At 44.5% G+C, this 24,727-nt stretch overlaps 1 protein-coding gene across 1 annotated transcript in view; it reads left to right on the forward strand.

Annotated features, from left to right (window-relative positions):
• PPP1R42 (protein phosphatase 1 regulatory subunit 42) overlaps nt 1-24,727 on the forward strand; it is a 75,752-nt gene that overhangs the window by 21,505 nt on the left and 29,520 nt on the right. The window contains exons 5-7 of the mRNA XM_077810178.1: nt 1,505-1,622; nt 2,818-2,949; nt 15,425-15,593. Coding sequence (XP_077666304.1) covers nt 1,505-1,622; nt 2,818-2,949; nt 15,425-15,593 — 419 coding nt within the window. The remainder of the gene's footprint in view (nt 1-1,504; nt 1,623-2,817; nt 2,950-15,424; nt 15,594-24,727) is intronic.

The raw sequence follows: 24,727 nt of genomic DNA on the forward strand, positions 1-24,727 counted from the left end.
AACATTTCACTATTTGGGCCAAGAATGTAACTGGCCACCCACAGATATGTAGGGGAGTTACTATGTCTTGTGTAAATTATAGTTTTCCAGCATGATTTGCCAGATTTTAGTTTTATTTTTTCAATCAATTTTTGCATGAAATGTCCACTGTCCTATGAATTTCTGAAGCCTGGACAGGTGGTATTATATTTTTAAGAGCCCTTTATGATGCAAAAGGTGGTATATCTTCTCCTCCTATGTGTGATATAAAAACATATGCATATGTTACTCACATTACTGTCTTCTTGGCTGGCTTTTCTCCAGTGTCTAGCATTTAAAAGTATGATGGGAAAGACAATTATCTGCAAGTAGCATTATTATATCCTAAAAACAGAGGATCTTTCTTGTGTTCAGCTACATTTTTGTTGCCTGGTATCAGGACCCTATTCTGTGGTCTTCCCAACTAACCCAATAGCAGTTTCCATGCTCTTCCACAAGAGAAACATGATGAAGATAGATCAGATTTTATGCATGTCCATAAAATATTGGTTTTCAGGCTAGAATTCTCAGCTAGAGAAGTTGTCAGACCTGAGCTTTCCTGTAATTACTGATCACTAGTGCTCTGATTTAGAAAATCTTTAACACCTCCAGAAATGCTTCTTCAGCAATCAATTTTTCCTGCATGAAAATAGGGTAAGTACTAGGCAGAGGTCAATAGACTTGTTCAGATAAAGTCTCTGCTCTGTTTGGCTTTCCAGAGACACTGCAAAATCAACCAAAAGAAACTTCTGCTGCCAGCCAGAGCTTTTGTAAAAATAGGCTCAAAGTGTATGGAAATCTGATTAGACAACATCAGAGCCTGGACTGAACATTTACCATTTAAAATGATAGACAACATATAACAGTTCTAGGATAATGAATGTTGTTGTTAGCACCAAGTCCAGTACAAGCAAAGTAAAACCATGGGACTGGTAACCCAATACCTTTATGGAAAGATTGGACCTACAGCTTGTTGCATTCCTCACTCTCTTCTTGACCCGGCGTCCCCTTCTGTTACAGTATGTCTGAACCAGTCCTACTTAGTACTGTTGCTTTCTGGCTTCTTTCCATAACCATATTCCTCCCATTTGGAAGCGCCCCAGCTAGTTGAGGATTTTTATCATAGGAACTAGTGCTAGACAATTGTCTTGGGATGTGAAAACCTGACTCTAGAGGGGAGTGTCAGAAAGAAAGAATCAAAACCAATGGATGATGATAGGCATGTCAGCTTGCCATCACTCACTTTGTATTTGATTGTAAATGTTTCTGTCATTGCCTTCCTATTTCTATTATGTAAAATACTGTGCAGCATTCAGAAAGTGTCATACAAAGCCCCAGTCCTACAAACACACACACACTTAATTTTACACCCATAAGTTCAAAAGAAGACTATTTTCAGTGAACAACCAGCATGATTACTGAACTCTATCATCTACAGTCTAGAGATAAAGCAACAGAGTCTTTTCTTTTCTTCTGTTAATTGCAGGATTTGGAGTTTGTATTGAACAAATGGACCAAGCTGTGCAGAATGGATCTTAAAGGGAATCCTGTTTGCCGCAAACCAAAATACAGGGACAGGCTTATTATACAGTCAAAAACTCTAGGTAAAAAAGTATGGTTAAAACTCTTTCCACTTAAAAAAAATAGTTGGCACATTATCCATTTTTGAATTACAGTGAAACTCCTATGAAACCAAGTAATGTTCTCCAAATTAATGTCAGGTGGTAAATATAATATTTAAAAGCTCTTGTACAAGTTATATAGTTTAAATTGATTAATAAGCTAAAAAAACCCTGTTGCTTATTATGACTCAACTTCTTATTATTACCAAAAGTACAGTTTATTAAAAAGGAGTGATACCATGGCATATCCATAAAATTATAATTAAGGCTTTTCTGTGTTTGTGATCCCAAATTAGGTGATACTAATTTTTAAGGATATCTTTCATTTTTTCCCCCCTTGTAGCATTACTGCAGGGTAGTTGGGTGTCTTAACTATGCATTTTATGTTGATGCTTCTTACATTAATGGAAGAGGTTTTTCTGTCAGTGTAGTTAATTCATCTTTCCAAGAATGGTAATTAGGTCAATGGAAGAATTCTTCCATCGACCTAGCCATGTCTGCATCAAGAGATAGGTTGACCTAACTACGGCACCCAAGGCACAATATTTTTCACAGCCCTGAGCAATGTAGCTAAGTTGATCTATTTTTTAAGTGTAGACCAGGCCTAAGTTGTAGTCAAACAAGATACTTAATTTGGAAATGTGGATGGAGTCAAATCATGCTAGAACTGTGGGGTCCTACTGCACTACAGAGTGAGTGAAGTTATGATAAAGGATCGAATCGTGCTTTCTTACTTCATATAGGTGGCCCCAAAAGGTCAGTAGGACTACTTGATGATTAAGGCAGGCAGGTTTTGGTTGCAAGTTTGTACTTCCTTATGCCCATATAAATGTATATGTCCTGCATAAATGTATGTTCTCTTTTTAGATCCCTGCATTTTCAGTATCATGTCTTAATTTGGATGTTAAACATTCTCCTTGCAAACCATAAAAACAATTGATAGTCTCTTTCCCATGCATTTGAAAACTGCCATGTTGCACATACAATTCATTTCTTTATGAATAATTTTCAAGATATAATCTATCACTTGATCTCTTTTCTGACAAAGTTAACTAAAATGTAAGCAATTTTTGGCAAAACCAAACATATCAGTGTACATAAGATATAAATGGTTTAACCTTTTTGTTGACTAACTTTATTATGAAAAGTGTGTGTGTGTGTTTTCCTTTTTCTTCAGAATCCCTTGATGGGAAAGAAATAAAAGATATAGAAAGACAATTCCTAATTAATTGGAAAGCATCCAAAGCCTCCAGGAAAAAAAGCAAGGAAGAGAGCATGACAAATGAGCATGCAGCTTATCCACATTTCTGTAAGCAAATGAATCAATTATTCCATTTACAATATGTCATTTACAACAACCCTAAAATCTTATCTCACAACAAAGATGTTGGAAACAAACTTCAGGCTGAAGATTGGGCCAAGATGGAAGGTTCAGATCTAATTAATAGATTCATAGATTTGAAGGCCAGAAGGGACCATTGTGATCCTCCAGTATGACCTCCTGTATAACACAGGCCATAGAACTTCCCCAAAATAATTAATACAGTATATTTTTTTAAAAAACATACAATCATGATTTAAACAGTATCGATGATGGAGAATCTTTCATGACTACTGACAAGTTGTTCCAATAGTTAATTACTCTCACTGTTTAAATCTATGCCCTGTTTCCAGTCCGAGTTTGTCTAGCTTCAACATCCAGCCATTGGATTGTGTCATATCTTTCTGTGCTAGACTGAAGAGCACACTATTAAATATTTATTCTCCATGTAGGTACTTATGGACTGCAATCAAGTCACACCTTAACATTCTCTTTGTTAAAGTAACTAGATTGAGCTCCTTGAGTATATCGCTGTGAGGCATGTTTTTTAATCCTTTAATCATTCTTGTGGCATTTCTCTGAACCCTCTCCAATTTATCAACTTCCTTTTGAACTGTGGACCCCAGAACTGGACACAGTATTCCAGCAGCGGTCACACCAGTGCCAAGTATAGAGGTCAAATTTCCTCGCTCTTCCTACTTGAGATTTCCCTGTTTATTTATCCAAGGATTGCATTAGACCTTTTTGCCACAGTGTCATACTCAAAGCTCATATTCAACTGGTTGCCTCCCATGACCCCAGAATATTTTTTAGAGTCTTTGCTTCCCAGGATAGAACGCACCATTCTGTGAGTATGGCCTGCATTCTTTGTTCCTAGATATAGGCATGTATATTTAGCTATATTAAAACATATATTGTTTTCTTGGGCAGAGTTTACCAAGCAATCCAGATGGCTCTGTATCAGTGACCTGTACTCTTCATTATTTACCACTTCCCCAATTTTTGTGTCCTCTTCAAACTTTAGCAGTGATTATTTTATATTTTCTTCCAGATCATTAATAAAAATGTTAAATAGCATAGGACGAAGAACTGATCCATGTGGGACCCCACCAGAAACACATCCATTTGGTGATGATTTCCTGATTACAATTACATTTTGAGACCCAAAAAGAAAAGGAGTACTTGTGGCACCTTAGAGACTAACAAATTTATTTGAGCATAAGCTTTCGTGAGCTACAGCTCACTTCATTGGATGCTTATGCTCAAATAAATTTGTTAGTCTCTAAGGTGCCACAAGTACTCCTTTTCTTTTTGTGAATACAGACTAACACGGCTGCTACTCTGAAACCTGTCATTTTGAGACCCATCACTTAGCCAGTTTTTAATCCATGTAATGCAGGGGTAGGCAAACTTTTTGGCCCAAGGGCCACATCTGAGTATGGAAATTGTATGGCGGGCCATGAATGCTCACAAAATTGAGGGTTGGAGTGCAGGAGGGCGTGAGGGCTCTGGGGTGGGGCTAGAAATGAGGAGTTCTGGGTGTGGGAGTGGGCTCTGGACTGGGGCAGGGGGTTGGGGTGGGTGAGGGCTACAGCTGGGGGCATGGGCGCTGGGGCTGGGGATGAGGGGTTGGGGGTGCAAGAGGGTGCTCTGGGCTGGAATTGAGGGGCTTGGGGGCAGAAGGGGGATCAGGGCTAGCACAGGGCACAGGAGAGGGTCAGAGGTGGAGGCTCCAGGCAGCGCTTACCTCAAGCAGCTCCCAGAAGCAGCAACATGTCCCCACTCTGGTTCCTACACAGAGGCGCAGCCAGGCAGCTCCACACACTGCCCTGTCCGCAGGTGCCACCAGTGCAGCTCCCATTAGCCAGGAACCCCGGCCAGTGGGAGCTGCACAGGTGGCACTTGGGGTGGGGGCAGCATGCGAACCCCCGGCTTCCCCTAAGTGTAGGAGCCGGAGGGGGGACATGTTGCTGCTTCCGGGAGATGCACGGAGCCATGGCATGCATGGAGCGGGTCAAGCCCCAGACTCCACTCCCTGGCAAGAGTTCAAGGGTAGGATTAAAACATGTGAAGGGCCGGTTGTGACCCGCAGGGTGTAGTTTGCCCACTCCTGATGTAATGAGTACCATGTTAATTTTATATTCTAGTTTTTTAATAAAAAGGGTAATGCAGTATCAAGTCAATTTCCTTACAGAAGTCTAAGTATATTATATCAACACTGTTTCCTTTATCAACAAAATTTTAATCTCTCATCAAGAAAAGATATCAAGTTAGTTTGACAGCAACTGTTTTCCATAAACCCATGTTGATTGTCATTAATTCCATAGAATCATAATTATATTACTCTCCTTTAATTCTTTATTAATCGAGTCCTGTATCAGCTGATCCATTATCTTGCCAGGATCGATATCAGACTGACAGGCCTATAGTTTCCTGTGGCATCTCATTTACTCTCTTTAAATATTGACACAACATTAGCTTTCTTCCAGTCTTCTGGAACTTCCCCGGTGTTTCAAGTCTTATTGAAAATCAACATTAATGGTCCAGTGAGCCTCTCAGCCAGCTATTTTAAAACTCTTGGATGCAAGTTATCCAGACTTGCTGACTTCAAAATGTTCAGCTTTAGTAACTGCTCTTTAACATCCCCTTGAAATACTAGTGGAATGGAAAGAGTGTTATTACATCATCTGTTTTTTCCCCAACTACAGAACAGATATGTTTACTGAACACTTTTGCCTTTGCTGTATTATATCCATATCATTTCCATCTAGTAATGGACCAATACCCTTGTCAGGATTCTTTTTGTTGCTAATATACTTAAAAAACTCTTTCTCATAGTCCTTAACTCTGCTGGCCATAGATTTCTCCTTGTGTGCCTTTGCTTCCTTATCAGTTTTCTACAATTCCTAGCTCCTGATATATATTCATTACTATCCACTTCCTCTGTCTGCCATTTTTATATATTATTTTTATAGCTGGCTTTACTCCCCCTCTAAACCAGATTGGTATTTTTAATATGGCCTTCTTCTTCAGTTGTGGGATTTTGGCTTTTTGGGTATGTAGTAAAGTGTTTTTAAAGCAATTACCAATTATCATTCACAGTTTTCTGATTAAATTTTTCCTCCCAGCTGATTTGGCTCCTAATTGTTTTTAGTTTTGTGAAATTGGCCCTTTTAAAGCACCAAGGATATATATAAGTCTGTCCAATCTTAGAGCAACATCTAGTGTTATGGTTCTGGGAAGGCAATTCGTTGTCATGTTGTCTGCCTGACCCTTGCAGAAAATTCTATCAATTCTTTGGAGTATTGAATCCCTAACAAGGATTGTCCAGTTTTCCCTGGACAATTGGGGAACCTTGATTTTCTTATAGGTTGGGCTAAACTGCCATCCACAGATGAGTCCTGTACATGTCTCCATTTCCTTAGACCAGCTGGATCTTGAGAGGTACTTTCCACAGTTTCCAAGTTGAGGGCCTGGCATCTATTGGAAACTTCCAGCTACGTGGAATTCTTCCCAGTCCTCTTCTCTCTAGTGGCCACAGCCTGCCCATCCTTGTCTATCTTCAACCATGTAGACTGTCTCCGTGACCTCTTGCCTCTGGTAGTTACAATCTGCCAATCTTCCTCTCTGACCTCCTCTGTCTCCAATTCCTTGGTGGGCAGCTCCTTTTTACCTGAGGTACTGATGTTTCCTGAACCTGGCTGTCAAGGAGCTCCTCAGCTTCTCTGGTCTTCGCAACATTGCAGGAAGGTCTAGATTTTCAATTTTTGTTCTGGCTCACCTCTATTTTAAACGTGTCAGCATCACAGTAAGGATAGGCAAATAAATTTTGAGCCTGTGTTGGTGAATGTTCATGATAATTTTGTAAGGCTGATTTTCACATATAGAAAAATGCCTGTCCAACACTTTGGGATAAATACACACACAATCAGTGCAGTGACATGGTGACCTTAGATTTGCAGTGCAGTTCTTAAAGGTAGAATTTAGCCGTTACAATGTAACTCGGTGGTGGGCAACTTGCAGCCCACAGGCCGAACATGGCCCGTCAGGGTAATCCGCTGGCGGGTCGTGAGACAGTGTTTACACTGACTGTCCACAGGCACTGCCGCCTGCAGCTCCCAGTGGCCGCAGTTCGCCATTTCCTGCCAATGGGAGCTGCAGGAAGCAGCACCCAGCATGTCCCTGTGGCCCACGTCGCTTCCCGCAGCTCCCATTGGCCAGAAACGATGAACCGCGGCTGCTGGGAGCTGCAGGCGGCCATGCCTGCAGATGATCAATGTAAATACTGTCTCACGGCCCACCAGCAGTTTACCCTGACAGACCGCTTGCAGGCCGCAGGTTGCCCACCACTGATGTAACTAGATATGAGAGTTGGCAAATTAGTTCATATTTAGTATTATCACTTGGTTTATATTTATTATAATAATTTGTCTTTGATACTATAAAGACACACAAGAGGATTCTGTCCCTCCCCCAGGAAGTTTACAATCTAAATAGGCAAATAAAATAAGAACACACCTCCCCCCCAAAAATTTAGGTATAAAATTCAAAAAACTCTGAATTAAACTTTTTTTGAGGTTAAAAAAATTAATTTTTTTCAATTTTCATTTTTGTGTGCTTCTGCTTTTCTCGATTTCAAGTAGGACTGGAAGCATAAATAAATAATTAAAATTATAAAGGCTATTTTCACAGCATTTCCAACCCAACTGGATGCAGGAAAAGACAGTTACCTTTTCCATAACTGGTGTTCTTCGAGATGTGTTGCTCTTGTCTATTCCACAATAGGAGTGTGTGCTTGCCACGTGCACCGGTGCCAGAAGTTTTTCCCCTAGCAGTACCCCAAGGGGAGCACCCCTAGTGACCCCTGGAGTGGCTCCTCTATGGCACGGTATAAGGGGCACTGCGCGCTCCCCCCACCCTCAGTTCCTTCTTGTTAGACAACTCCAACAGAGGGAAAGGAGGGTGGGATGTGGAATAGACATGAGCAACACAGCTCGAAGAACACCAGTTACGGAAAAGGTAAACTGTCTTTTCTTCTTTGAGTGATTGCTCATGTGTATTCCACAATAGGTGATTCCAAGCTATATCTGTGAGAGGTGGGTAGGAGTTCACAAACTCTCAGGATGGAGCACAGCCCCGCCGAACTCGGCGTCTTTCCTGGTCTGGCAGACGATCGCATAATGTGAAGTGAACCTTTGAACTGAAGACCATGTGGCAGCCCTGCAAATGTCCTGAAAGGGAACATGGGCTAAAAAGGCAGCCAACGAGGCTTGCGCCCTAGTCGAGTGTGCCCTCACAATTGATGGCGGAGGGACTCCCGCCAGGTCGTAACACGTACGGATGCACAAGGTGATCCAGTTGGAGAGCCTCTGAGTGGAAATTGGCTGACCCCTCATGCGCTTGGCCAAGGCGATGAACAGCTGTGGAGACTTCCTGAACTGCTTAGTCTGCTCCAGGTAAAAGGCCAGAGCCCATCTCATATTTAGCGTGTGGAGGCGGCGCTCCTCACTGGACGCATGGGGCTTAGGACAGAGGACCGGCAAGAAGATGTCCTGATCCATGTGGTAGGCAGATACCATCTTGTCTGGAATGAAGTATGCGGTCAGAGATGGACCTTATCCTTATGAAACACCATGTACGGGGGCTCGGAGGTCAAGGCCCTGAGTTCCGAGACCCATCTAGCTGATATGATCACCACCAGGAAGGCTACCTTCCACGAGAGGTGTGAGCCAGAGCATGTAGCTAGTGGCTCAAAGGGGGGACCCGTGAACCGGACCAGCACCAAGTTCAGGTCCCACTCTGGGACTGAGGACCTAACGTACGGGAAGAGATGATCCAATCCCTTAAGGAATCGGCCAGTCATAGCATGGGAGAATGCCGTGTGCCCCTGCACTGGTGGGTGGAAGGCCGATATGGCCACCAAGTGCACCTTGACGGACGAGGGTGCCAGGCCTAGGGCTCTAAGGTGGAGGAGGTAGTCTAAAATGAGCTGGATCAGGGCAGCCATGGGGGAAATGCCCTGCTCAGCCAACCACCGGGAAAACCGAGACCACTTTGCCAAGTAGGCTCAACTCGTGGAGGGCCACCTGCTTTGCAAGAGGACACGCTGAACCCCTTCTGAGCACATCCTTTCCCCCTGGCCTAACCATTGAGCAGCCACACCATGAGGTGGAATGCCACTAGGCTGGGGTGGAGGAGGCAGCCCTGGTCCTGGCAGAGCAGGTCTGGGTGGGACGGCAATGGCCACGGCGGAGCAGCTGCCAGGCTCGTGATGGTCCTGTACCAATGTTGCCTGGGCCACACTGGGGCAATCAGGCGGACCTAGGCCCTGTCAGTCTTTATCTTTTCCAGGACCTTGCCAATCAGCGGATCAGGGGGAAGGCATAGAGAAGCTGGCCTGACCAGGATAGAAGAAAGGCATCAGAGATAGCACCCACTCCCAGCCCCAACCCGGAGCAGAACTAGGGACACCGCGGTTCTGCCAAGTTGCGAACAGGGCCACCTGGGGAGTTCCCCACTCTTGGAAAAGTCTGAGCACCACCTCTGGGTGTAGAGACCACTCGTGCTGAGAGGAGAAGTCTTGGCTCAGGCGATCCGCCCGCGAGTTCCAGGCACCCGGTAGGTGGTAGGCCTGTAGGCAAATGTCGTGGGCTATACAGAAGTCCCACAGCCTGAGGGCTTCCTGGCAGAGGGCAGAGGAGCGGGCCCCACCTGGCCTGTTGATGTAAAACATCGAGGCCATGTTGTCCATGAGAACCCTGACCACTCTGCCCTCCAGGTGCGAGCAGAAGGCCACACATGCCAGCCGGACTGCCTTGAGTTCCTTGACATTTATATGGAGGGCAAGGTCCTGCGCAGACCAGAGACGTTGGTTCTGAACATTCCCCACATGGGCTCCCCACCCCAGGTCCAACGCGTTGGACACCAGCTCCACCGACGGGGGCCTGCCCCTGAATGGGACCCTGTGGAGCATGTTCCCCAGGGAGGACCACCATTGTAGGGAGGCGATCACCAGCTCAGGCACAATGAGGACCTTGTCCATCCTGTCCCTGGCCTGGGAGAACACCGAGGCCAACTAGAGCTGGAGGGGCCTCATCCTGAGTCTGGTGTGGGGAACCACATATGTGCATGCCGACATGTGACCCAGGAGCTGGAGACATGCTCTGGCTGTCATCATGGGGAACCTTATGACTGTGTCGATGAACCTTTCAGGGTCTTGAACCTGTCCGGTGGGAGGGAGGCCCTGGCTGATGTTGCATCCAGGACTGCCCCGATAAACTCTATTCACTGTACCAGAACTAACGTGGACTTGGCTTCGTTCACCAACAGGCCCAGGGTGGCACACGCGGACAGGAGGAGCACCACGTGATCCCGCACCTGCAACCGGGAGCTGCCTTTGACCAGCCAGTTGTCCAGATAGGGGAAGATCTGGATGCCGCGATGTCTGAGGTAGGCCGCCACCACAGACATGCACTTTGTGAATACCCTCGGAGCAGTGGACAGGCCAAATGGGAGGACCATAAATTGGTAGTGCTCCTGCTCAACTGTGAAATGGAGGAAGCGCCTGTGCCCCTTGAATATAAGTACTTGTCCTCCAGATCAAGGGCGGCGTACCAGTCTCCGGGATCCAGGGAGGGGATGATGGAGGCCAGAGAGACAATGCGAAACTTGAGTTTTACCATGTACTGGTTCAGACCTCGCAGGTCCAGGGTGGGCCTGAGCCCGCCTTTGGCCTTCGGGATAAGGAAATAGCGGGAGTAGTACCTCTTGTGTTTGAACTCCGCTGGCACCACTTCCACCACTCCTAGGCCAAGGAGCCACCCCACCTCCTGCTCAAACAGGGTCTCATGAGAGGGGTCCCCCAGGAGGGATGGGGCAGAGGGTGGTTGGGTGGAGCAGAGGTAAACTGGAGGGTGTAGCCCCAGGAGACGGTGTTGAGGACCCAACGGTCCGAAGTCAGCCACAACCACTCTGGGAGAAAAGCACACAACCGGTTGGAGAAGGGAAGCTTTATTGAGGGTGGATCCCTGGTGTGAACTGGTAGGTTGCTACTGGGCATCCCGTCAAAACTGACGTTTCCCCGCCTGTTTACCCTTGGAGGACCCAGGGTGGGGGGCAGACCGGGACAGCCTCTGCGGAGGTTTCTTATAGTTCCATGACTTTTTATAAGGGGGCTCATATTCAGAGTGGATGGCCTGGGTGGGAGCCTGCTGAGGCTTAAACTTGGTCCTGGCCGGAGCTGGGACATAGAGAATCAGAGAATATCAGGGTTGGAAGGGACCTCAGGAGATCATCTAGTCCAACCTCCTGCTCAAAGCAGGACCAATGCCCAACTAAATCATTCCAGCCAGGGCTTTGTCAAGCCTGACCTTAAAAACCTCAAAGGAAGGAGATTCAACCACTTCCCTAGGTAACGCATTCCAGTGCTTCACCACCCTCCTAGTGAAAAAGTGTCTTAAGAGTAGTGCGGGAATCTTTCAGGCTGTGCGATTTCATGTCCATCTGTTCCACAAACAGGGCCTTGCCATCAAACAGGAGACCCTGCAAGGAGTTCTGTGCCTCACTGGACAGCCCAGACAGCAGGAGCCACGACGCCCTCCTCATGGACACCACGGAGGCCATAGACCTTGCAGCCGTATTCGCAGCATCCGACGCTGACTGCAGGGTTGCCCTGGCAGCCGCTGTACCCTCCTCCACCGGAGTTTTGAACTACTTCTTGTCATGCTCCTGGAGGGAGTCCTCGAATTTGGATAGAGAGTCCCACAAATTGAACTCATACCGACCCAGGAGAGCCTAATGGTTCACCACCCTTAACTGGAAATTCGAGGACAAATAAACCTTCCTCCCAAATAAGTCCAGCCTCTTTGAGTCTTTATTTTTCAGAGTAGGGGCTGGTTGGCCCTGCCTTTCCCTGTGGTTGACCGACTTGACCACCAGGGAGTTGGGGGCAGGGTGGGTGTACAGGTATTCATGCCCCTTTGCGGGCACAAAGTACTTCCATTCTGCCCTCTTAGAGATGGGGGGCAAGGAATCTGGGGTTTGCCACAAGGCATTTGAAATTTTTGCCACCCCTTCATGGAGTGGGAGGGCCACCCAGCCCAGTACTGAGGCCGATAGGACATTGAAGAGGGAGTCCGAGGGTTCCTCCACCTCCTCGTCCTGAAGGTTGAGGCTTGATGCCACCCTTTTCAATAGTTCCTGGTGGGCTTTAGAGTCCTCCTATGGAACAGAGGGAGGAGGGGCCATAATCACCTCATCAGGGGAGGATGAGGATACTGGCGCAGGACTCTGCGTACCCACCAGTACCAGAGGTCCCACCACTTGGTCGCTCTCCGGGCGTGGAACCGAAGATGCATGCCCCACCAACTCCCTTCTGGGAGGTTGAGAAAGGGAGGCCAACGGTCTTTCCGAGGCACCAGCCACCGAGCGAGCCCCCACCGGGGGCTGTGTCGGGGGCCACAGGGCCCATTTGTACCACAGTGACGGCCAAGAAGCACGGTGCCACTGCACCTGCTGTGGCTCTGGCGGAGCAGGCTGTTCAGCCTGACTAGCCTGTCCCATCGACTGACGACTAAGGGAGGCCGGGCTGGAGTACAACTTGCTGCTGTCCCTGGACCGGGAGGAGTGGTGGCGTTGGGAACGGTGCCGACCACGAGACCATGATCCCAACGTGGAGGAACAGTACCGCCGGTAGCTGCTGCTCTGCAGTCGGCTCCAGCGGACGGATCTGCAATGGCAAGGTGCCGGCGATCGACGTCCGGGACTGCAGGAGCGATGCTGCGGCGGGGTCCTGGAACAAGGTGACGAGCAGGAACGGCATCGACACCCATATCGTGATGAGCTACAGTAGCCTCCCGGAGACAAGGACTTCCGGAGCCATCTGTCTCGGTCTCAATGGGGCCTGCTCCCCTCGCAAGGTCTACGGTCCCTCAAGGCGGAGCAGTGCCTGGAACCCCTGTCAGTCAGAACCCAGCCAGAAAACCTGGTGGGGGTTGACGGTGATTGGTATGGACTACGCATGGGATGGTCGCTGAGTGGCAAACGGCGTTGGGTACTGACTAGGAGATGACTGCGGAGATCCAAGCGGTGGCTTGCCTCTGGACCGGGGAACCAACATTGGCAGTGGCCCTAGTATTGGCAGAGACATAATGTCCTGGGCCGCTTGCAGGGCCTCTGGAGTGGAGGGCACCCAGACATCCGGGGAAGCCTGCGCCAAATGCGCCGGGCTACTCCGCTCAACCTGAGTCAGAGGCCTGGAGGCTGACGGAGACCAAGAACTGCCCAACATGGGTCTAGTCTCTCCCCCAGTCTTGCTCTGGTGCCTCGGCAGAGAAGACCTCTTCTTAGCCTTCTTTGCATGCCCCGCAGACAGGGAGTGGTGCCGACTGGTAGAAGGCACCAAAGGGTCGCCGCGCACCAACACCGCGGTATCAGGTGCTGACTCACAGCGACATGCCGGGGTCAGGGTCAGCGCTGACTCCATCAAAATGGCTCGGAGCTGAATGTCCCTTTCTTTTTTGGTCCGAGGCTTGAAAGATCTGTAAATCTTTCAGCAATCACTGAGATGGGTTTCCCCTAGACAGTGTAAACAGTCCGCGTGCGGGTCACTCACTGGCATCGGCCACCTGCAAGTGTCGCACGACTTAAAGCCCGGGGCATGCCCCGACCCGGGCACACTAAACTAAACTAACAGTAATCTAAACTACTAACTATGAACGAACAAGAGTTCAAGAGGAAAGCTGCAGACAAGCTGGAGCAGAGCAGTTCTGATGCACCTTCAATGGTGGCAAGAAGGAACTGGGGGGGGGAGCGCGCAGCGCCGCTTATATCTTGCCGTAGAGGTGCCACTCCAGGGGTCGCTAGGGGCGCTCCCCTACAGGTACTGCTAGGGGAAAAACTTCCGGCACCGGTGCACGTGGTGAGCATGCACACGTATTGTGGAATACACAAGAGCAATCACTTGAAGAAGAAGTACTAATATATGAGAAATCTTGTTAAAGAGACTGTTACAAGATTTTAAGCCTAGTCATTAAAACTCCGGTGGTTCAAATAGCTTGTAAATAAGCATTTATACATAAATGAACTAATGGAAGTTCTCCAATTGCTTCTTGATGAGTTCTGATACGTAATTTTAGCAACAGGGCTTATTGTGAGCTACAATCATGCCATATCAAATTGCTATCTCAGAAGATCTCACAAAATAAGGGTCTGATCGTAGGTCGTGCTGAATACTCTCACCTCCCACAAAGACCATGTCTGTACTACCATTTATGTTGGCAAAACATATGTAGCTCATGGGAATGAAAAAACACACCCTGAGCAACATAAGTTTCCCTGGCATAAGTGGTAGTGTGTACAGTGCTCTGTCGGTGGAAGAGCTTCTCCCACCGACATAGATACCACCACTCGTTGAGGTGGTTTTATTATATCAACAGGAGAGCTCTCTCTCATTGGCATAAAGCGGCTACACGAGTGATCTTACAGCAGCGCAGCTGCATTGGTACAACTATGCCGCTGTAAGGTTGCTAGTGTAGATATGGCCTTCGTTCAATATGAGATGGAGAGCATTTAGCCCTTGAGCATCAGGCTTAATCTTGCCAGAGTCTGATCCGTACTTTGATACACAACCTCCAAGAAGTGATGCTGGTGATTGACTGGGCCAGTGCTCTTTCTTCGGAAAGAATTTTGATTCTGTGAGGCACTGTTCAATTGGAGGTGTTGTTTATTGGATGAGGCACTGAAAGTCTAAGTGCTAGCGACGTTGTGGTAGTCAAAAATCCCATAGTGCTTTTCCCAAAACTAAAGATATTTACCCTGGCATCCTGGAAATTTCCAATTTGGGTAATTATATTCTGCATACCTTCATTCTCTCTGCAGTCTGAGTTTGATAAAATTATTCTGCTTCATGTCATGTCCTAAACTGCTGTCCAAAGTTGCAATATGCTGTTAAGCAGATGCTATTTTCCATCTTAGTGGTGGCTGCATTTCAGTGGAGTGCAAAGTAACTGTTTTGACAGGCAAGCAAAATATTATTAGTGTTTTTCATTGTCATTAATGTTAAATACAGAAGATTAGATTTTGTGCATGCACTGACAATTTTGCAAACTTCAGTATTTACAGTGCTAATAAATATTGTTATTAGCCAAGGCTAAAACACCATGCCAAAAGAGGTAGTCGCCTGACTTTTCCAAAAATTATTGCTTTAATGTTGCTCTTAATTACTGTGTTACATAACCTGCATGTGTCTAGTGTTTGTGGTATTTTCCATAGACAATGCTTTTCATATGCTGTTTTCCATTTTCGGTAGTTATAAAGTTTGTGACACCTTATCTTTAAAACTTTAGTTTATTACTTGTACATAACAAAAAAAATTAAAACTTGCAAGCCATATAATAACTAGCAAAATGAAGTCATTCTTTGACTTGAAATATTAAATTAATACTTAATTCTTTGTATCCTCCAGATGACTCTGAAACAGGCCATCCCATTGTTCCTGTTTATTACAATCCTTCTGGAAAAGGAAAACCAAAATTTGTTATTTTATCTGAGCTACATAGGTCTCCACATAACAGAGAAGAACCTCTGCAAATACCCCAGGAAGGAAGTAATGTTAATGTTAGCAAAAAAATCAGGTATGTTCCCCTAAAAGTTCCTGGGTCCAATGCTGCTGTGTACATTTGTATGGCTCTCACTGAAGTAGTTGGAACTAAGTGTATCTCAGGGCAGAATTTAGCCTAGCTCAGTTTGAATCCTTTTATATCAGGTCACATTCATATGGTCTCTCTCTCTCTTTTTAAAAAAAAAAAAAAAGATGATGGATTGTAACTACTGGCTGTAAACCCCAGTAAAAATTCAAAGCAGAAATGAGTAATGGTGAGTGAAATGTCAGACATATTTAACTGTAGGATGTTACCTCCACAAAGGTATTACAGTACAGAGTTGAACTCTTTAGAACATGTGTGCTGCTAACTATACAGATAAATATTGATACAGTGCTGCACAATTACCTGGAGAGGGAGAAACAATCATTTTGCTTCATCATTGTAGGTTATTTCTTTTGACTAACATATTTCAGTATGTTATGCTTCCATATATGTTCATGCTGCAAAATACCAAACTAGACCCTTGGAGTAATCAAAAAAGAAGATGTTACCTATCTGTTTCTCATAGATTTTTTTTTAAATGGTAAAATAAGTGACTTTATTTCATAGGGCCTAGTCCTACAACCTTTATTCACACATCCATTCCTTATTCATGTGAGCAGTCCTGCTGATTTCAGTGGAATTGCTTGCAGGAATAATGCTTGCTCACATGAATAAGCTTTTTCAGGTTGGGGGTCATAGTTTGTATTTCAGTACTGATGCTTTTTACTTTTTTAAATTATACAGAAATGTATTTTGTATCCAATATCATGATGTCTAGGCACTCTACAAACATTTAAAAACAAAAGTGTAAATATTTAATCCACAATAATTTCTGAAATAAGACATTCTACCAGTAGTCACCCCCATCTGGCAAAAAGCAGTTCCCCATTTATGCAATATTGTAGTTGAAAATTACAAGCAACAAAGGTAGTATTGGGTAACACATTCACTAAATATAGTGCTTCAATTCCAGATTTAAAACTAATAAAGATTTAACTAACACCACTTTGGAAATTTGATTTCACAACATTTAATATTTTCCCATTCGTTATCATCTGCAACTTCCCATTCCATCAATCATTTTTCTATTGATTGGATATCCCCACTAAAAATAGGCTTTCATATTTAAATGTGTTGAGGTTAAGCAGTGATTAAAGGGATATTACATGTCACATAGTTTTAATTTTTGCTCTTCATGGGACAATAGATATGTTCTGTTTTGGCAGGAAAATGAAATTGACACACAACTGTTCAATGATTTCTTTTCCCTCTGAAAACACAACAGTGCAGAAGTTTAAAAGCGAGAAACCCATGAACAGCACACTTACAGCCTCACAAAACAAATCTATATAAAGATGATTCTCCAAAGGGTAGCTTTGAGTTTCCAAATTTAGAGAGGCACCTCCTAGTATCACTGCTACCGGCTACTTACATACATAGATGCTTGTTCTTTCAAATTGTACCATAAAGTGTGCTTATCCACACACTCTGAATTCCATTGTCCATGGGCTTCTCTTTATTTGCAACACCTCTGTTAGAGACAGACCTTGGATGAAGCATAAATAGAATCTTTCATTAATTTATCTGTCCTCTTATTAGTCACATAAAAGGGTGGAACAAGAAGATCCTCTGGGGAAGAAAGAATCTCAGTTGTACTTATTCAGTGGTAACAGCTTTCTCTGCTTACCTTTAACCAATGCCTGCACCAGCTCTTCTCCAGAGAGATCCCTGCTGCAAGTAAACAGGAGTCTAGAAAATTATTTGGGCTTTTCAATATAAAAGGACTGCTGTTTACTTCAATAACCTTTTATCAGCAACAGGGATAGCGGATATTTTTGCAACATCACAGCCAGTTTGTTCTTAAACCCAGGTAAAGAAACAGAAACTGTATATAAAACAGAATTATTTTTCATGGGCCTCTGCATTCCCACTCTTGGGTTTTGGTGCCTCTGACGTCGAGCTGCGGAATTGCACGTCCGTGAGCGGTGCAAAGGCACTCTCTCGCTAGGATGGTGTAATCAGCTCTATCTACAAGGGAGTTCAGCTGTCACCACCAAGAACTAATGGAATTATCTGTTGTGTCTGTGAGCTAGTTATAGCCTGCTTGTTTTCTGGTTTCTTCATAGATTCATAGATATTTAGGTCAGAAGGGACCATTATGATCATCTAGTCTGACCTCCTGCACAACGCAGGCCACAGAATTTCACCCACCACTCCTGCAAAAAACCTCACACCTATATCTGTGCTATTGAAGACCTCAAATCGTAGTTTAAAGACTTTAAGGAGCAGAGAATCCTCCAGCAAGTGACCCGTGCCCCATGCTACAGAGGAAGGTGAAAAACCTCCAGGGCCTCTTCCAATCTGCCCTGGAGGAAAATTCCTTCCCGACCCCAAATATGGCGATCAGCTAAACCCTGAGCATATGGGCAAGATTCATCAGCCAGATACTACAGAAAATTCTTTCCTGGGTAACTCGGATCCCATCCCATCTAATATCCCATCACAGGCCATTGGGCCTATTTACCATGAATATTTAATTACCAAAACCATGTTATCCCATCATCCATCTCCTCCATAAACTTATCGAGTTTAATCTTAAAGCCAGATAGATCTTTTGCCCCCACTGCTTCCCTTGGAAGGCTATTCCAAAACTTCACTCCTCTGATGGTTAGAAACCTTCGTCTAATTTCTAGTCTAAAATTTCCTGGTAGCCAGTTTATATCCATTTGTTCTTGTATCCACATTGGTACTGAGCTTAAATAATTCCTCTCCCTCTCCAGTATTTATCCCTCTGATATATTTATAGAGAGCAATCATATCTCCCCTCAACCTTCTTTTAGTTAGGGTAAACAAGCCAAGCTCCTTGAGTCTCCTTTCATAAGACAAGTTTTCCATTCCTCGGATCATCCTAGTAGCCCTTCTCTGCACCTGTTCCAGTTTGAATTCATCCTTCTTAAACATGGGAGACCAGAACTGCACGCAGTATTCCAGGTGAGGTCTCACCAGTGCCTTGTATAACGGTACTAAAACCTCCTTATCCCTACTGGAAATACCTCTCCTGATGCATCCCAAGACCGCATTAGCTTTTTTCACGGCCATATCACATTGGCAGCTCATAGTCATCCTATGATCAACCAATACTCCAAGGTCCTTTTCCTCCTCCGTTACTTCTAATTGATGTGTCCCTAGCTTATAACTAAAATTCTTGTTATTAATCCCTAAATGCATGATCTTACACTTCTCACTATTAAATTTCATCCTATTATTATTACTCCAGTTTACAAGGTCATCCAGATCCTCCTGTAGGATATCCCTGTCCTTCTCTAAATTGGCAATATCTCCTAGCTTTGTATCATCCGCAGACTTTATTAGCACACTCCCACTTTTTGTGCCAAGGTCAGTAATAAAAAGATTAAATAAGATTGGTCCCAAAACCGATCCTTGAAGAACTCCACTGGTAACCTCCCTCCAGCCTGACAGTTCACCTTTCAGTAGTCTCCCCTTTAACCAATTCCTTATCCACCTTTCAATTTTCCTAATGATCCCCATCTTATCCAATTTAACTAATAATTCCCCATGTGGCACGGTATCAAACGCCTTACTAAAATCTAGGTAAATTAGATCCACTGTGTTTCCTTTGTCTAAAAAATCTGTTACTTTCTCAAAAGGAGGAGATCAGGTTGGTTTGGGACGATCTACCTTTTGTAAAACCATGTTGTATTTTGTCCCATTTACCATTGACTTCAATGTCCTTAACTACCTTCTCCTTCAAAATTTTTTCCAAGACCTTGCATACTACAGATGTCAATCTAATAGGCCTATAATTACTCGGATCACTTTTTTTCCCTTTCTTAAAAATAGGAACTATGTTAGCAATTCTCCAATCATACGGTACAACCCCTGAGTTTACAGATTCATTAAAAAATCTTGCTAATGGGCTTGCAATTTCATGTGCCAATTCCTTTAATATTCTTGGATGAAGATTATCTGGGCCCCCCGATTTAGTCCCATTAAGCTGTTTGAGTTTTGTTTCTACCTCAAATATGGTAATGTCTACCTCCGTATCCTCATTCCCATTTGTCATGCTACCATTATCCCTAAGATCCTCTTTAGTCTTAGTAAAGACTGAGGCAAAGTATTTGTTTAGATATTGGGCCATGCCTAGATTATCCTTGACCTCCACTCCATCCTCAGTGTTTAGTGGTCCCACTTCTTCTTTCTTTGTTTTCTTCTTATTTATATGACTATAGAACCTTTTACTATTGGTTTTAATTTCCTTTGCAAGGTCCAACTCTATTTGACTTTTAGCCTGTCTCACTTTATCCCTACATGTTCTGACCTCAATAAGGTAGCTTTCCTTGCTGATCCCTCCCTTCTTCCAATCCCTGTATGCTTTCTGCTTTTTCTTTCTCACCTCTCTGAGATGCTTGCTCATCCAGCTTGGTCTACAACTCCTGCCTATGAATTTTTTCCCCTTTCTTGGGATGCAAGCTTCCGATAGCTTCTGCAGCTTTGATTTAAAATAATCCCAGGCCTCCTCTACCTTTAGATCTATAAATTCTTCAGTCCAATCCACTTCCCTAACTAATTTCCTTAATTTTTGAAAGTCAGCCCTTTTGAAATCAAAAACCCTAGTTGCAGATTTATTTTTGTTAATCCTTCCGTTCAGTTTGAAGTGAATTAGCTCATGATCACTTGAGCCAAGACTATCCCCTACAACCATTTCTTCTATGAGGTCCTCACTACTCACCAAAACCAAATCTAAAATGGCATCCCCTCTAGTCGGTTCAGCAACTACTTGCTGAAGGAATCCATCAGCAATTGCATCTAGGAAAATCTGAGCCCTATTATTATTACTAGCACTCATCCTCCAGTCTATATCTGGGAAGTTAAAGTCTCCCATGATCACACAGTTTCCATTAGTATTTACTTTATTAAAAACATTAAAAAGGGCTCTATCCATATCCAAATTAGATCCCGGCGGTCTATAGCACACCCCAAGCACTATCCCAGGGGAGGCTCTAATAGTTTTCTTCCCCAATGTAATTTTTGCCCAGACGGACTCAGTCGTATCCATTTCATTGCTTCTTATTTCTTTACATTCTATCTCATCATTGATATACAATGCTACTCCACCACCTTTACCTTTATTTCGGTCTTTCCTAAACAGCACATACCCCTCAATACCTGTAGTCCACTCATGACTACTATTCCACCATGTTTCTGTTATCCCTATAATATCTGGTTTCACTTCCTGCACCAGTAGCTCTAGTTCCTCCATTTTGTTACCTAGGCTCCTCGCATTAGTGTACAAACATCTTAATTTTTGCCGTTTGGCCTCACTCACATTCTGTACCCTATTAGGCCCGGTCATTCTACAGCCAGTATAACCTATTAGACTGGTATCTACACTGCCCTTCCTCCTACCCACGGCTGTATCCTTTCTTACTTCGTTTTCTTTCCTCTCAATGCTAAAATCTGGCGTGGAGATTACCTGGACATCTCCCAACCATCTCCCCCAAATTCCTAGTTTAAAGCTCTCTTAATCAGTTGTACCAGCCTCCATCCTAGAAGTCTATTTCCCTCCCTACTCAGATGAAGTCCATCCCGAGAGAACAGTCCTCTGTGCATGAATGCCTCCCAGTGGCCAGACATCCCAAAGCCCTCCTTATAGCACCACTGCCTAAGCCATCTGTTGATAGTCATAATCTTGTCACACCTTTGTTGCCCTTCTCTAGGAACAGGCAGAATCCCACTAAAGATCACCTGAGCCTCGATTTCCTTAAGCGTCTTCCTCAGCCTAGCATAGTCTCCCTTCATACTTTCCAGCGAGAATCTAGCCGTATCATTTGTTCCCACATGAAGGATAATTAGGAGATTCTTTCCTGCTCCCCTTAGAATCCTTTTCAACCTTAGGTCTACATCCCGTATCTTAGCACCTGGAAGACAGCACACCCTCCTATTCTCCGGATCAGCTCTGGTTACAGACCTATCTATTCTTCCAGTAAAGAGTCCCCAATCACATACACCTGCCTTTTCCTAGTGATGGTGCTATTCTCCAGTCTATCCCCTGTTCCCTCTGGCTGCAAGTTCTTTCCATTCCTATTCTCCCTTGTAATCCTCTTTAACCCATCCTGGATCCTCCTGGGGCTCATATTTGGTGTAATCTTCATTAACTCTTCCCCTTTTCCTATAGGACTAGCCGCTCTTCTCTTCTTCCTTGCCCTTCCACCTTCAGTGACTACCTGCTAAGCCCCTTCTTCATTTTCCAACTCTGCAAACCTATTCTTAAGCTCTATTTCTCCTTCACTAGCCCGTCTTTTCCTCTGCCTGGTTCTTTTAGTCACATGCTTCCACTGACCACTTTCCTCACCCAGTCTCCCCTCAGAATTCCCCAGCCCTGATTCCACCTGCAAGTCTGAGCTTTTCCCTTCAGATACCTCCATAATCTGCTCACACCCCTTCCTAAACTCTACCAGACTTTCCACCTGCATCTCCAAACCTCGGATCTTTTCCTCCATCAGCTCTATCAGACGGCATTTCATACAGACAAAACTCTTACCAGGTGCCCCCTCCAGGAGCATGTACATACCACAGCTTCCACGTCCAGTCATCCTCATTGTGTCTTCCGCTACATGGGTCACTCCCACTGCTGCCTCTGTATCTGTCATAGCCTTGCCACCTAAATCCTGTTAATCTGGGAAACACAAACCACACCCAAAACACCATCACCCACAGCAAAAAAAAAACAAAAACAAAAACAACCACCAAACAAGCACCACAAGACAAACTCCTCCAACAGAACTCCCACTCAAACTCCCCTGTTTACAGCTCTGTTTGCTAGCTCCTGTGCCGCTGCAGCTGTCTGTTATAGTAAGCTCTGTGGAGCAGGGTCCATCTTATTGTTCTGTATTTGCTCAGCACCTAGCACAATCAGATCTTGGTCCATGACTAGGGATCCTAGGTGCTATGGTAATACAAATAATAATAATTAATAATTAATAGTACTAGTTTAGTATAGTGTTACACCTTTTGGTCTGAGCATTAAGCCAATATTTGGGGTCTTGGAGTTTGTTTCTGTTAGGTGGAGAAATTGATGATAGAGTCAGGAATTTTTTTGATACAATCTTGATAAGTTACAAAGAATTCACATAAAGTCCTATTTCCCAGAACACATTTGGAATCAAACAGGAGGCAATTTCTTTGCTCACATTTCCAAGCTTCTTTCTAGCCAGTACTCTTCCCCAAAAAACTCCTGCTTTGGTTTCTTTCTAAGCCATGTTTCAAATGCATTTCTTGCTGTCTGCTTCAATTTTTTGGCTGCTTCTCTTTGCCTGTTCTCTGACTATTACCAAGTGCTTCTGCTGCCAGACACACCGATATCTCCATCCAAATAACTCCGTTTCTTGAATGGTCTTGATTGTGGCCTGTTTTGGGTGGTGGCTCATATTGTTTCGGCTATCTTACTCCAAAAAAGAGCTCAACTGCTTCTTACATTTCTATTTGTATAGTGCTTTTTTTGTCAGGACATTTTCATGCCAACAACCCACGCTGATTTTACTCCCATCCAAATCTCCTTAGAGTTTTTCTTCAGTGCCTGATTTCATTCAAGCATATGTGAGCAGCCTCTTTCAGTGGAGCTCTCCCAAACAAAACTATTGTTTCTGTGAAATCTGCTGTGTGCAGTAGACTCTGCCCATTTCGTTGTAATGGGGAACTCATTACTTTCTCAACTCTCCCAGCCTCAGCTTCCCCTCTACAGTCTCAGTTTCCTGGAGATGGAGCAGGAGCCATGGTGAAAACTTGTCCCACTGATATCTTCTCAGATGGTCCTTCTGAATAACTGGGTTTTAGTCCTGGGACTCAACTGTTCCCTATTTCATTTATTCAGGTCTACATAGCATCCCTCCCCAAGTTCATGCACATTAGGGCTCCTATCCTTCTTTCTTCTAGGATTGTGGAACCAGAGTAGGTCCCCTCTTTTAAAAGTTTCCCTATGTGACCTTACACCATACAGTCTTTTCATTTTATCAGAGGCTATCCTCAAATTTTCCCTAGAAAAATTGTGAACTTTTTCAGTTTTGGTTTGTAGAGTTTCTACATAGTCAAAATGATCCAAATTCCTTTGTTTCTCTTCAGAAACTCTATACAAAAGGTTTGCTGTGGTCCTTAGCCCATGTCCAAAGATGAAGAGTGCTGGGGGTACACTTTGTACTCTCTCATTGACTGCTGTTTTGTAAGCCATCAAAAGGAATGGGATATGCTGCTCCTAGTCCCTTTGGTTCTGGTCTGCAGAGGTAGCCAGCTGAACCCCTAGAGCCTGATTGAGTCTTTCCACTACCCCATCAGATTGTGGATATGTCGGGGTTGTATGAGTTTTGTGGAGCCATAAAATCTCAGAAACCCTATTGAAATACTTTGAATTCAAAATTTCTCCCTTGAGCTGTGTATAACTCATCCAGGACCCAAAATCTGTTGAAGAATTCATTCTTGAGAACCTCTGCTACTGTCACAGCATCTTGATTCTTTATTGGGTAAACTTCAGACCATTTTGTGAAGTAGTACATAGTTATATTGATTGCCAGACTCTGTTTCAGGCAGGGGCCCAAGCATATTGACAGCAGTGCGTTCTTTTGATGCCCACACAAGATACTGGGCTGACCTATGACAAAACTCTCTGGTCAGAAACGGAAAGAATGTGCTTGCAACAAAATGGAATGGTGTGGCATCAACTTACATTCAGTGGATGAGGACAAGCCAGACAAAGGTGACAAGATACTGGGGCACGGGGGCTCTACCTGTCGTAGGGGGACTCTTCTCTGCAACACAAACGTCACATTTCTTGTGTCAGTTTTCTACATCCTGTCTGCATTTCATCCAATAGAAATTTTCTCTTAGCTTGACTGTGGTTTCTGAAACCTCAAAATGTCCAGCAGTTTTAAAATCATGACATATCAGAACCTTCTTTTCAATGAATCTGGTACAACCAGCTAATACCCATTGCCCATTGTTTTTTCCCATCTCCTGTACAATATTCTGTCTTCAAACTCCAAGTTTTCCTACTGTGACCAGAAAGCTTTTACTGTGGTCTGTGGAGATACTATGTTCCAGTGTGGCTACCT

The sequence above is a fragment of the Eretmochelys imbricata genome, chromosome 2 (genome assembly GCF_965152235.1).
Source record: "Eretmochelys imbricata isolate rEreImb1 chromosome 2, rEreImb1.hap1, whole genome shotgun sequence".
Classification (NCBI taxonomy): Eukaryota; Metazoa; Chordata; order Testudines; family Cheloniidae; genus Eretmochelys; species Eretmochelys imbricata.